The following is a 15856-nucleotide window of genomic DNA, read 5'->3' as shown; positions in this document are numbered from 1 at the left end:
GATACAAAACTCAGATATTGGTAACCATGCTTCATTATTTGAACTGAATAGCACAAGAAACTAATGTGTTAGATCAAAAAAAGAATGAGATAGCCAGGTGCAGTGGCACACACCTACAATCCCAGTGGCTCAGGAGGCTGAGGCAGGGGAATCATGAGTTCAAAGCCAGCCTCAGCAACTTAGCAAGGCCCTAAGCAATTCAGCGAGGCCCTGTTTCTAAATAAAATATAAAAAAGGGATAGGGGTGTGGCACAGTGGTTGAGCACCTCTGAGTTCAATCCCCAGTACCAAAAAAAAAAAAAAAAAAAAAAGAATGAGATAGACATGCAAGTAAATGTTAGAAATGGCAGTCAAGAAAAACACCCAAACTAACTGTATATAATTCATTTAATGTGTCAAGCTCTCCCACAACTTCATGCTTTTCTACTTAATGTACCCTTTACCTGAAGCTTCCTTTTCCCCATTTCTTGAACTAGCTAACTACTTTGTGGGCACAATGATAGCCAACAACTCCTCCAAGAATTGCTACATTTCCCTCCAGAGTGGGATGAAGCCTTTCCTCTGCACTCCAGTACATCTGGTATAGAACTTTATCATAATATTTCTTATACTTTATTTTAATAGTATGTTTTTGCTTTTGTCATGTGATATAATTTTTTAAAAGTGATGTCTTTCATTTCTAAGTAAACTGTGTTCCAAGTACTTGACCTGACCATACTATGTGTTTATTAAGTAATCAGGGATACAAAGACAACACAAAGAGGAAGAATGATGTGTCTAGATAGTATTTAACAGTATGTTAGCCTTAGAGTATGAAGTGTTTCAAAGGTTAATGGAAGGAGCTTGATTTACTTGCAGTATGACCATTAGTTTTCAAGAAAGGAACAAAGTAGAATGGCAAATTAACACAATATCTTGAGTAAAGGAATGACTACTCTGATTACTAATATGGTGCCAGAGGTAACAGAATAAATTTTGGGAGCAAAAAAATACATCCAGGTATTAACTGAAATTCATTTCCATTTTTCAGCATTATATTTCTCCCATTAAACATTCTCCAAACCAATTCTTTTGTGTTTAGGATGGAAAGTGGCAGCAAAAAAAAAAAAAAAAAAAAAATGAAGGAAAAAATAAGAGCAATTCTCCCATCCATTCCTGCTTTAGACTAGAAAGGAACTGCCCTGGTCGAGAATTATAATAAAAATTCATCTTCTGGAATGATCAGCTGGTTGGTTTCCCAGGCAGGACCTGTCATGCTAAAATCCTCTGGTTTTTGGCCTAGTCCTCAGCTTTGCAGGTCAGAAATCAAGTCTTTAATGATCTTCCAAGTTGAAAGATAGATCAATTTACACCATGACTGTCTTACATGTCTTTAAAATATTCATATTATTAACAAACTTAAGGAGGTTTTCTCTCTCTCTCCCTCCCTCCCTCCCTCCCTCCCTCCCTCCTATATTTGGGAAAATGTGGGTTTGTCCTTTCAATTCTTGGTACAAAAAAGACTGATAACTTTAAAAATAAACTCTAACTAGGTTAGAAAAACAATGTGGCAGGTTCCACTGGTTGCCCATCCAATCCCTTCTTTCATTTACAGAACCTTCATTTTATTTTAAGTATTTGCTTCACAGTAGGTTAGTTCTCTGCCTAACCCCAGGAGGTGACCCTTGATTAGCAAATAAATCTTAATAAGGTATGCAATTTTATTAATTGGTTTAAGAAAGGTAATTTGAGTAAAGGGATGTGAGCTGAATTGGGGAACCAAGGTGTGGCTTTCAGAAAACTTTTATTTAATGTTAAAAAGGTACCCAAGAAAAGGTCAGTTGTTCTACTAGTCATTGAACAATACTGTGTGTGGATTTAAAAACTGAATATTTTGCAGTCCTCTCAAAGCTATGTGAGAAGGAATATGAGAATAGCAACCAAAGTGCTGAAAATAGCAAAGTGGAAAGAACTGACAAACCAAGTCTTTGGTGATCCTGATGTGCTTTAGAATTCATTCATCTATAATCTTCCAAAATTTGTAGTTGTGTGAATTCAGAAATTCCCTTAATGTCTCAGTTATTTTAAGTTGGGTCTTTGGTAATTATAATTATTCCAACTGTTACAATAGCAAATAAAACTGACCAGGGAAGAGACTACATAGTATCTAATCAAATTTAAAATTTTAACATGAAGTTCTCATTTCCTCTAAAAATTTCAAGTTTAATAAATCTTGTATCTGGAGGACTGAGCTTAGAGGTTAAAATATTTTTCCTTCCAATTTAAAATCCTGCCATGGCTCCCTTGCCGCATTAATGGTATAATCCAAATTCTTTATCGTGGCATATAAAACACATCAAAATCTGAAGAATGATTAACTATCTATTCTTCTTATTACCTTTCTAACTCAGTTTAAGTTCCAGGAATAGACGGAGTTTTTGCAATTCCCAGAATGGACCATATAGTGTCCTATCTCCATTTCGAGGCAATTGCTGATTTCTCTATTTGTATTTCTAACTCCTACTTATCCTTCATTTTCCATTTTTCTCCCTTCCTTTTTGTGGTGCTGGGAATCAAATCCAGAGCCTCACCCATGCCAGCAAATGCTCTACCATGAAGCCTCATTCCCAGCCCCATCTACTTATTCTTCAAAATTCAATTGCATTTTCTTCTTCTTCTTGCCTCTTCTCCAAATGCATTTTTCCTATTGGTTTATAAATCTCTCTCCATAGGAGATTGTTGCAATATACTGAACTCACATTTGGCTCTTTATGTTGTAGAAGGTATACATTTTGTCTTTATAAATTCTTTTAGACATATCCCATACATTCTAATACATTGTGATTTCTTGCTATTTTTCTTTTTTTCCTACCATTTTTAAATAACACTTCAAATGTTTTTTCAATTTCCCTTTCCTGTTGTTTTTTTTTTAATATTTATTTTTAAATTGTAGTTGGACACAATATCTTTATTTTATTTTTATGTGGTGCTGAGGATCAAACCCAGGGCCTCACATGTGCTAGGCGAGCACTCTACCCCTGAGCCACAATCTCAGCCCCTTTCTGTTGTTTTCTTAATTTCATTTAATAATTACCCTTTAAATTTTAAAATAAATACTATCTTAAAATCTAAAAAAAAAAGAAAAAGAAAAACATCTCTCTCCATTATTAATAGACTTAGAGGTCCCTGAAACTAGGAAGTACCACAACATGTATCACAATTATTTTTTCATTTTTAAAAATGTGTTCTTTATATATATACATGACAGTTGAGTGTATTTTGATGTATTTTACATACACAGAGTATAACTTATTCTAATTAGGGTCCCATTCTTGTGGTTGTATATGATGTGGGGTTGCACTGGTCATGTATTCATATATGAAGATAGGAAAGTTATGTCCGATTTATTCTACTGTTTTTCCTATTCCCATCCCCTCTCTCTTCCTTTCATTCCCCTTTTTCTAATCCGATGAACTTCTATTCTTTCACAATTCTTGATATATGATAAGCGCTAAAAACAATTGTTGTGAAGGAGATTATTCAATGAGATTTGGAGATAGCAAAAAGTTCTTTCCTCTATAGTATCAGATGACAAAGATTTATAAAACATATCCACCATCACAGAAAATTCTATTGAAGAGCATTATTCTAAAAGGTTGCTAAGTTAGCTCAAAATGAATTATATCCAATGAATTATATTCAAAGTAACAAAATATAAGACTGGAATAATATGGCTTTTTCCAAGAACTGATGTCATATGACAAATATTGGTTATAAAACATTTTGTTATGGATCAAGGATACAAAAGATAAGAACTATCTCTGTTATCAGTAACACTCTGGGTCTGGAAGACACTACTGCCTAAACAGTCTTACAGTAATTATAAATGTTATTTGCCATGCTCTTTCCTAATTAAAACCATATGCTCCCCAAAACAAAAATCTTTAGCAAGCAAAAAGGAAATCTTCCCAAATTTTTCAAATTTTACATATTTTCAAGTTAATGCAGACTGTAATATATGAGTTAAAATTTGGTTAAAGTGTTTAACCTAGTACATTATAAGCATTTAATAAACGTATGTTGAATTTAAATCAACTCTATGAAGAGATGAACAAAATATTTTCCGGTTTTAAATCTTCATAAACATAAGTAAAGAATGTTTCAATACTAGACTCATGCAAAGATAATAAAATTATTTTATAGAAATATTGTTAGATTTTTTATCAATATTACTTCATTGATGATATATCCTACTGACTACATGAAATAAGTTTATATTTCAAAGGAAAATTGAACAATGTTGTTACCAAGAGAAGGGTGGCAAAAGCCACCCTAAAAGGCAACTTTGGCATAAGGATTATTTTGAGTTAAAGCATTAAAAAAAAAAAAAACGGATGCAAGAATGGCACTCTGACCTTCTTTTTTTCTTTCTGAAGAGAGAAGATGCTACTCCAATAGAAAGATACCTACCTATACTAGGAAAAAAGTAACATCATCAGAGATGAGAAGGTATAGCCAAAGGAAATATGCATAAACAAGCCTCATTAAAGTAATCCTTGTCTTTCTACTTCTCCACAAATAACTGCTCTAACCCAAGCCCCTTTCTCCTGTCATCATAATTAACTATTTTTCATCCAACTTATAAGGTGTTCAGATTTAATTGCTTCTCTGGGTATTTTATTTTCCTATGGGGGTGTTATGGTTTGGGTGTGAGGTGTCCTCCAAAAGCTCATGTGAGATACAGTGCAAGGTTTAGATAAGAAATGATTTGGTTATGAGTCTTAACCCAGTAAATTAATCCCCTGATGGGATTAACTGAGGGAGACCTGAAGGCGGCGGCTAGGGTGTGCCTGGAGGAGGTGAGTCACTGGGGACGTGCCTTTGGGGTACACATTTCCTATCTGGCCAGCGATTCTCCTTTTTCTTCTTACTGATCATCATGTGAGTCGCTTCCCTTTGCCACTCTGTTGTGCCAGGATGTTCTGCCTCACCTCTATCCCTGAGGAATGGAGCTGGCTTTCTATGGACTGAGACCTCTGAAACTCTGAGCTCTTAAATAAATTCTTCCTCCTCTGCAATTGTTCTCAGGTCTTTTAGTCACAGCAGTGAAAAAGCTGAATAAGACAAGGGTCGTCCATGTGCATGTAAAAATATGTATGTTCTTCTCCTAATTTAATTTTTTTCTCCTAATTTAATTCTCAGCAGCCCAGAGTAGTAAAGTTTTACCTCCTCTGTATATGCAAAACTTTAATTCCCATTCTAATGGTAAAAAAGACATTTCAATGCTACTTGTTCCTTCAACTTACTAAAATATTTTAAAATTAACATAAAAGAAAAAAACAAACAAAACCTGTCTTGTTCATCCTTAGTTTAGAAACATCACTGGCTTACTTTCTAAGTAAGTCATTAAAGATCCCTTAGGAACTCCTCTAAAGAACCAAGATTTTTGATGGCAAGATACTTTGTAACAAATGAAAGAAAAATCATGACTACAGATCAGAGTACTCTAAATCTGGAAAAAAGTAAGTTAGCCTATGTATCATCCCTAAAGAAAAAGGGAACAGTAAAACACTACGTCCCTGATCCCCGCCCCCCTTTCTATTTCAAAAACCCAGCTGTGAAGAGTGGTGGCTTGAATCATGGTCTGACTCTCTTGTGGCTGCACTGCACTAGAAACTGCCTGTGCAAAGATGCAGATCAAGATGGCCCAGTTGCTATGCTGGTATAGGCCAAAGGTGGCTATGTGCAAAGGCACATGGCTATCATCACTCCAGACCTTGAGTTCAGACACCAATACCTGGGGACAGAGGATTCTGAACATAACAAGAAGACCCTAATGTCTCACCAGTCCTGCATCCTTCAGATTGCCTGCTTTCCTGAAACCTTCTCACAAATAACCTTTTGATGAAACCGATATAATAAACATGCTGAGCTAGCTCTAGGACAATCAAACTCCATTAATTTGGTACCCACCCAGCCCTACCTTTTTCTCTGTGTCTGTCTTTACTTCAGCCCCATCGCCTCTTGTCCATTATCTCCTTAATTAATGGTCACTACTGAGAGTGCAGATGAGAGGACTCCTAGAGCCAAATTAAGGAAACAGTAAAAGCAAGACTGGGCAGGAAATTCCAGTTACATATTACCTTGAAGGACACTGGGTTTCTCTTATGAACTGGGAACTAGGGCAAGTTAAAGTTATCTGTAGAAAGCTACTTTCTTGCATGTATACCAGGATAACTGTTCCTTGGGATGCTGGTCATATACGCAAGATAATGTTGATGATGCCACAGCTTCCGCAGCCTAACATATAAAAAGGCCTCTCTTCAGTGGGGACAGACAAAGCACTGAGGACACTGTGAAAAGGACATGTCATTCATTTAGCCGGATACACTGGACAAAATGCCCTGAGGATGAGGAGACACTGCCAGGCAAAATGCTTGGAGGGACAGAGGTGCTGTCTTTTCAGCATACTAACACTAAACTCATCCATCTTATAGCACTTTCTGATCCCTTGCAAAATTTCCCCCATAAATCTCATGCTGTCTCCAGGCACTTTATTTGACCTTCTTGCAACTACCCCAGTTCCCTGGAATAAGTGGGCTGCAGATGTGACAGTCTATTTTTTTCTAGTGAGTCAAATGAAGGAAGCCACAATAGAAGAAATCTATGAAAATAGGGTGAGGGAAAGTATGAAAACTGCTTTAAGGTTGAATTTTTTAGTTTCTGACTTTCCTTAAAGTGAGACATAAAAATTGTACTAAAGATGCTTCCCATCTATAGAAATACATTCTAGAGACCCAGAAGACAAGAAGTCAATGGTTGATGAACCATATCAATTTTTTTAAAAATAATTTTTTTCTCTTACACCTCACTTACTTCTTGGTTCGTACATTACCATTAAATCTTCACTAGCAAGAATTTTCACTGTCAAAGATTTTTATTAAAATTTCCATACATCAAAGAAAACAGACCCATGATTAATAATTATATGAGGAGACCACAAGATGGTGTAAAAAAACACAAATTGGCAAAGCACAAATCCGTGACCAAGACTTTTTTAATTTAAAGTTTTCTAAGAAAACAAAAACCTAGATATATTCAGATGAAAAATTTGACAGTATTCAAATAATTTATTATTTTAACTTGGTTCAAGTATTATTACATATCAACATACATGAAATGAAGAATATAGCATTAAGAATAAATTGTATATTTAACTCATTATTTAATTCCCTTTTTAAAATCAGAAATCAGAATCTATTTCTTTTTTTAACTCTTTTTTTTAATATTTATTTTTTAGGTGTAGATGGATACAATACAATGCCTTTATTTTTATGTGGTGCTGAGGATCGAACCCAGGTCCTGCCCATGCTAGAAGAGCGCTCTACCGCTGAGCCACAATCCCAGCCCCCAGAATCTATTTCTTAAATAGTTTTTCTTATTGTGTTCTCTCAAATTTATGAATATAGGATTATAAGTGGCATATCATATATATGCTTGGATATGTCAAAGTGATCCTCCCTAAAATGTTATTTATTCATAAAAAATTACTGAGCACTTGTTATATGCTAGATAGGAGCTAAAATTATAGCAGTGGAAAACAGAATGAATTGCTTATAAAATTTATATTCCAGTAGGAAAGACAGATAATAGAACAGAAAAACAAGATATAAGAATGTTAAAAAGTGATAACTGCTACAGAAGCAAGATTAAAAGGAAGGGGGAATTAAAGGGGGACATAAAGAAGGAGTTAGAATCTCAGATCAGGTGGCTAGGAAAGATCTCACAGAGAGGGTGATATGTGAGTAATGACCCTGGTGAAGTAAGGGAGCTAACTAACATTCTAGGCAGGGTGATATGTGAGTAATGACCCTGGTGAAGTAAGGGAGCTAACTAACATTCTAGGCATTAAGCAACAGCAAGCAGAAAAGCCCTTAAAGCAGAAGAAAGCTAACTTGGCTGAAAAGGGGTGAACAAAGAACAAAAGGTAAGCCAGGCATTATGTCGCACACCTATGATCACAGCCACTTGGGAAGCTTAAGCAAGAGGCTCACAAGTTTAAGACCAATCTGGGCAACTTACCAAGACCCTGTCTCAAAATAAAATTCAAAAGGACTTGGGATGTAATTCAGTGGCACAGCACTTGCCTAGCATGCACAAGACCCTGGGTTCAATCCCCAACACCTCAAAAATAAAAACTTAAAATTAAAAAAATATTGAGTTATACAAAATAAGGTCAAAGGTGATTAGGAACAGATATTATAGAGTCCCAGAAATCAACTCCTCCAAATCAACTTACATTGGTCTCTTATTTGAAGACTATATTTGGTACCTTGTTGCCAAAATTCTTCACTATAGCCTTCACTATTTATCATCACATTCTACTTGCTGGCCCTCTCGACTGTTTCATTCCCAAACACTCTCCCTCAAGCCAGTTAAAAATGAAGAAATCATCCATGACTGGAAATGAGACATTATTAAACTTTATTTCCCCAATTCTAACATTCTTATGTACTATTCTAGTTAAGGACATCTAATATTTTCAGTATATACTGAAAGAATGTAAAAGCAAGAAAAATTCTTAGAATAATATGTATTCTATTGCATAACCATTTTTTAAAAATCAGTATCAACTATATCAATATATAGTTAGTAATTAGGAAAACTATGGGGAAATGATATTAATTTACACATAAGGTATGGGGTGATTTTCAAATTAAAAATTCTATTAAAGCTAAATCAACCACAACTTGTAACTGAAATCTATATTTCACGTCTCCATGAAAAACAAGAAAAAAATCAAAGAGCAAAAATGCAAAAAAAAATTGTTTTAAAAAATAAACTCTATCTCAACCATACCACATGAAGCTCCTCTTAGCTACAAACTGCTTTAACATATCCTGAGCAACAAAATCTGAACATCTGACTTGCTACTTCAAAGAAAAGACATAAAGTTCTCAGATCTTAATTCCACTCAACTGTCTCAGTAAGTACAATACCTGTAAAATAAGAATTCCATGGTTTCTATTCCAACTATCTGTATAACTTGCTTTTTTCTTTTTCCTTTTTTTTTTTTTTTTTTGGTGGTACTTAGGATTGAACCAAGGGCCACCCACATGCTAAACTCACACTCCATTGCTGAGCTATGCCCCCAGCTGTATAATTCTGAGTAAGACTTTTTGTCTCTCCCCTATAAAATGGAGTGGTATTTGCTATACAGAGTAACTGAGGTAATAAATATTTAAGTCACTCCTTTGTGAAACATAGAACACATGTAAATGTAAGTTAACTGTTATTCTACACACACTTCATTGAAGAGAAGTTTAACTATATGATCTTTTATATTCTCTTTCAATGAAATACAGATATAGATATATAAATGTAACTATCATGGCAGTATGAACTAATGTAGGAATAAATGGTAGTATTCATTCCTTACCCTTAGGATAATTAAACTATACTAAAAAAAAGCATTTCTAGAAAAATCATAAATAAAACAAAGCATTATATTATTAAGTTTTATATTAGAAATACAAGCACTATAGTAGGATAGGCAAAAGAATGAGCACTATGAGCCAAAGTGAAATATAAACTAGATTTTGATAACTGAGTACGACTCAAGAATAAGTGTGTGGTGGCACATGCCTGTAATCCCAGCAACTCAGGCGGCTGAGGCAGGAGGATCATGATTTCAAAGCCAGCCTCAGCAACTTAGTGAGGCCCTATGCAATCTAATGAGACCCTGTCTCTAAATAAAATACACAAAGGGCTGGGGATGTGGCTCAGTGGTTCAGGGATCCTGAGTTCAATCCCCAGCACAAAAATAAATAAATACATAGGTGTATTTTCAAGAAAAGAATAAATGGCAAGTTTATTGCAGACAGGATCAATGTCATGATCAAAGGGGTACAGATAATATAAGGCATTAAAATTACTGACTGGATAAAGTAGAAAGTTTCTGACTAACAGTTAAGAGAATAAGGCTAGGGAAGTTAGATCAGGTCAGGTACTGCCAATTTAAGTTTCTAAGGAAAATTAATATGGCAGCATGATGGGGGCAAATGCAAGTAAAAGCAAGTCAGAGAAAAAAGTATACATATTCATCAATTCAACAATATTTATTGAACTCCTAAGAATTTCAAAGCAATATTCTAGATACTGGGAACATTCAAACAGTGAGTTTATAGGGTATAGAGAATACAAAAAACAAAACAAGCAAATAAAATTACTCAAAGAGTGATATGTACTATAAGGGTAAAAGGGGTGATAATATAGTTTGTGATGGAAAAGGGTAAAAAGAAAGACCATTAGTTTAAAAAAAATAAAGAGGAAGGCAGCATTCATGCTATCAAAAGACTAAATAAGCTTAGTAAGAGATTTTGAACTTTATTCTAAGACCTACTGAAATCTACTGTAGGGTTCTGCTTAGACAGTTTACAATTTGATTTAGTTTAAGATCATGATGGCCATTTACTAAGTCTAAGCAAGAGGAAGAAGGATCTACATAGGCAGATAATGAGATGAGATAAAGGGAAATCAGTAAACTTGTAATGACTATGTAAAGAGGCCTGATGAACAAGAGTCATCAAACTTTTTGTAATGGGCCAGACCAAATATTTGAGTCTCTGTTGTAGGTACAGAACCTTCTTCTTATAGCATGAAAGTAGACATGGTATCAACAGTATATAAATGAAAGAATTAGACTGTGTCCAATAAAACTTTTATTTAACAAAAGCAGGTGGTGAACCAGACATTTTAGCCTTCAGGCCACGGTTTGCCAACCACAGTACAGAAGGTGAATGAATCTTAAATTCAAAGTTAGGCCTCCCCATTCACTGATTTGCCCCACAAGACTATTTCTAAATTCATGGTGGCAATAATCTGGGATACTGGAAGATTGGCTGTAATGTTGATTAAGAGTTCCAAAATCAGATGGTGCTTAGATACTGATCCTACTAAAGGGAGAGGCCCAAGATTCACATAGAACAGACCTCCATCTAAATATTACCCAATATGGCAGCTCATCAAATACAGGTGATCAGACCCTGATCACAGCTGCCTCACATAGGAAAATGCTTCCCTCTCCAGGAAAATATATAACTTACTCCAGCCGCTATTTTTTTTTCTAAATACCATATCAATTAAATAACAGAAAAATACTGAGACATGAAAAATGTGATCAATAATCAAGTGGTAAAGTGATTAGGAGAAGATGCATAAACAATCTAGATATGAGGATTAGCAAAAACATCAACTACTAAACTAGCATTGTTACACATTGTAAGTTAAAATAAAAGATAAAGATGGAAAAATTAATGAAAAGAAAAAAATTCAACAGGAAAATGAAATTTTTTAAAGAATAAAATTAGTATCCTAAAACTAAAAAAACACTATCTAAGGGGCTGGGGATGTGGCTCAAGCGGTAACGCACTCGCCTGGCATGCGTGTGGCCCGGGTTCAATCCTCAGCACCACATACCAACAAAGATGTTGTGTCTGCCGAGAACTAAAAAATAAATATTTTTAAAAATTCTCTCTCTCTCTCTCTCTCTCTCTCTCTCTCTCTCTCTCTCTCTCTCCCCCCCACACACACACACACACTCTCTCTTTAAAAAAAAAAAAAACTATCTAAAATTAAGAATGCATTGGCTGGGCTTAGAAGCTGTGACTGAACAGAGCAAAACAAACTATCAATAAACCTTAAGACAGGCCAATACACATTTAACCAAAAGAAAAAAATATTACAGAACAAATTTAAAAAGAGAAAAGAAAAAGAACATACTTCAAGAGATATAAGGGAAGATAATACCAAATAATCTAACATATAAACTAAAGACCCACCAAAAATGGTGAAAAAAGGACAGAAGAAATATTTCAAGAGATTATGGTTAAAATTTCCCACAGTTGAAGAAAGAGACTAATACATAGACTCAAGAAGCCCACCACAATCCAAATGAGATAATAGAAAGAAAATCATACACCTAAGCATAGCAAAGTCAAATGCTGAAAACCAAGAAATGGGGCAGGGTGTGGGTAAAGCTGCTAGATGCCACCTATCTACCGCCCCCATAAAAAAGCTTATACTAGTCCAAGGAAAAAAAACAATAAGAATTATGGCTGACTTCTCTTCAGAAATAATTAAGTCAACAGAGAAACATTTTTAAAGTGTTAAAAGAAAAAGAACTGCTAATCAAGTTTTATACCCAAGGAAAATAACCTTTAAAACTGAAGGCAAATAAAGACATTTTTAAAATAAGAGCAAAGTAACGGTGTCACAGGAAGATTCCTCACTAAAGGAAATTCTAAAGAGTATTCTTCAGACAAAAAGGAAGGTAATTATATCTAAAAAATGAGGGATGTACCAAAGTCTTCCTTAAGAGAAAAACCTTATCAGAATGAATAATAAGGGGAAAAATCCAACTATTTGTTATGAACAGCATAATCATACAGAAATATTGAAAGTAAGAGAGTGAAACATATCAGATCTTGTAAATCCTGATCAAAAGAAAGCTGGAGTAGCTATATTAATATTAGACAAACTTTCAAATAAAAGGAATTGCTAGAAACAGAGAAACATTTCTTATCAGTAAAGGAGTCAATTCACTAGGAAGACATAACAATCCTAAATGTTAATATACTATCTTCCAAAAGCACTATACAGTTTAATGCAATTCCGATCAAAATCCCAATGGCATTCCTCATAGAAATAGAAAAAAGCAATCATGAAATTCATCTGGAAAAATAAGAGACCCAGAATAGCTAAAGCAATCCTTAGCAGGAAGAGTGAAGCAGATGGCATCGCTATACCAGACCTTAAACTATAAAACAGAGCAACAGTAACAAAACCAGCATGGTATTGGCACCAAAACAGACGGGAAAACCAATGGTACAAAATAGAGGACACAGAGACTAACCCACAAAATTACAATTATATTAGACAAAGGTGCCAAGAATATGCACAGGAGAAAAGATAACATCTTCAACAAATGGTGCTGGGAAAACTGGAAATCCATATGCAACAAAATGAAATTAAACCCCTATCTCTCATCATGCATAAAACTTAATTCAAATGGATCAAAGACCTAGGAGTTAGACCAGAGACTCTCTGTCTAATAGAAGAAAAAGTAGGCCCTAATCTTTATCATGTGGGATTAGGCCCTAACTTACTTAATAAGACTCCTTTGGCACAAGAATTAAAACCAAGAATCAATAAATGGGATGGAATCAAAATAAAAAGTTTCTTCTCAGCAAAAGAAATAATCTGTGAGATGAACAGAGAGCCCATAACCTGGGAGCAAATTTTTACCCCTCACATATCAGATAGAGCACTAATCTCTAGGATATATGAAGAACTCAAAAAGCTAAGCACCAAAAAACATATAACCCAATCAACAAATGGGCCAAGGACATGAACAGACACTTCTCAAAAGAGGATATACAATCAATCAACAAATATACGAAAAAATGCTCATCATCTCTAGCAGAGAAATGCAAATCAAAACTACTCTAAGATACCATCTTACTCCAGTCAGAAGAATAGCAGGAAAAGGTATACTCATACTGCTGGTGGGACTGCAAATTGGTCCAGCCAATATGGAAAGCAGTATGGAGATTCCTTGGAAATCTGGGACGGGAACCACCATTTGACCCAGCTATCCCTCTCCTCAGTCTATACCCAAAGGACTTAAAAACAGCACTATACAGGGACATAGCCACATCAATGTTTATAGAACAATTCACAATAGCTAAACTGTGGAGCCAACCTAGATGCCCTTCAGTGGATGAATGGATTAAAAAATGTGGCAAATACACAATGGAATTTTACTCAGCATTAAAAGAGAATAAAATCATGGCATTTCCAGGTAAATGGATGGCATTGGAGAAGATAATGCTAAGTGAAGCTAGCCAATTTCAAAAAACAAGTGCTGAATGTTTTCTCTGATCTAAGGAGGCTGACTCATAGTGGGGTAGGAGAGGGGGAACATGAGAGAATTAGATGAATTCCAGATAGGGAAGAGAGGTGAGAGGGAAAGAGGTGGGCAGGGGAATAGCAAGGGCAGTGAAATGTGATGGACATCATTATCCAAAGTACAAGTGTAAAGACTCGAATTGGGTATCAACATACTTTATATATAAACAGAGATATGAAAATTGTGGTATATATGTGTAATAAGAATTGTAATGCAAAAAAAAAACAAAGTACGTAATAAAGGCATGAGTTGGTGTGAATATACTTTTATACAACCAGAGATATGAAAAACTGTGCTCTATATGTATAATAAGAATTGTAATGCATTCCGCTGTCATATATAAATTTTTAAAAATTAATAATTTTTTGTGCATTAAAAAAAGCTTGGGAGAAAATAATAAATAAAACTCTTTGAGATTAAAAAAAAAGAGTATCCTGAAGGAATGTAAATTTTCTTTTTCTCTAAATTAAACATTTATTAAACAAATAAAAGGTTATAGCACTAATTCAGATCCCTTAAAAAAACATATTTCTAAAATATCAAACAGAATCAATGTAGCATAGTCACTTACCACTTGACCTGTTTTTGCGACTTGATTTCCCACCAGTAAGAAGCATCTTGAGACTATTCCGAAACATGGTTATACTGTTCTAGTACAAAACTGTAAAATAAAATATGGAACAATGTTTTAAGACTTAATTTTCTATTCAAAATTTTTGTAGTAATTAATTTTTAAATGTATATACACAATTAACTATGTTTAAATATATAAAAAATTATATCCATATAACAAAAAAATTGACCAAAAAAAACCCTATTAAACATTTAATTATGCAGTTCCTTAAAAGTGTACTATGACTATGAGCAGTAGCACATACTTATAGTTCCAGTTACTCAGGAGGTTGTGAAGTAAGATCACCTGAGTCCAGGAAGGAGTTTGGGGCCAGCCTGGGCAACATAAAAAAACTCCATCTTAAAAACACACAAGTATACTACTATACTTTGAGTACGCTAGAAACAAAGGTGGATTATCACTGAAGACACACAGAAACAGAGAACATAATTAGGTGGCTATAAATTCAGTCCTTTACTTGATTCTTCATTTCTGAAACAGTTTTCCCACATGTAGTCTGTCTCTCCACACCTGACCTTTTTCTCTTTCCCTCTCTCTATATGTATCACTTGCAAACTTTCCACTGGCAAGCCAAATTCCATCTCAAAAGACTACTGATACACATTAATCAGTGTCTATCCTCCCTATGTGTTTCTATCACAGAAAAACCTTTCCAACTTCTCTATATTACCATCTCAAGGATCTTTATCAAAAAAAATTGTCTTCTTTTTCTTTCTTACACAACTTAAATATTTTCCCCTATTGAACATCATATTTCAATATATTCTAGTGTGTCCTGTCCAAAAATAAAGTCCAAATTTATCTTCCCCAAAGGTCCAATTACTGTTCCCAATCCTTGTTCTTCACAGCAAAATTTTCCCAAATTATTATCAATCCATGGTATATCCAGTAGAATGAATGGAGCAAACACGAAGTAAAGCATGAGTCAATGGATAATATCCAAACCAAAGAGAGAAAAAGGTTGAAAAAAAATATAAAAAAGAGTATTATTAGCATATGAAACTTACTGAAAAGTTCTAGCATGCATATAATTGAGATTTTTAGGAAGAATGAGAATATTTGAATAGTAGAAATCAACAGACTAACAGATGACTTTCAACAAAAATGATGAAAATCAGAAGACAATGGGATGTCTTTAAAATTCTAAAAGAAAATAAATGCTGTCAAAAATCTATACTTGGGAACTGAGTCTCATACAGGAGCCAACTGATCCGCGCGGCCCGCCCCGAGGCTACAGACGGCGGGGAGCCGCCGAGAAGCGACCAGCAAGCAAG

The 15856-nt window shown here is 34.7% G+C and overlaps 1 protein-coding gene across 1 annotated transcript in view; it reads right to left on the bottom strand.

Moving 5' to 3' along the window:
• Positions 1-15856, bottom strand: part of TANC2 (tetratricopeptide repeat, ankyrin repeat and coiled-coil containing 2) — a 477945-nt gene that overhangs the window by 393495 nt on the left and 68594 nt on the right. Inside the window, exon 4 of the mRNA XM_081272685.1 lies at positions 14520-14609. Coding sequence (XP_081128811.1) covers positions 14520-14586 — 67 coding nt within the window. The 5' untranslated portion in view covers positions 14587-14609. The remainder of the gene's footprint in view (positions 1-14519; positions 14610-15856) is intronic.

Source organism: Spermophilus citellus, assembly GCF_964194105.1.
Source record: "Spermophilus citellus genome assembly, chromosome: 17".
In the NCBI taxonomy this organism is placed as follows: Eukaryota; Metazoa; Chordata; class Mammalia; order Rodentia; family Sciuridae; genus Spermophilus; species Spermophilus citellus.
This window is presented reverse-complemented; position numbering and strand designations above follow the sequence as displayed.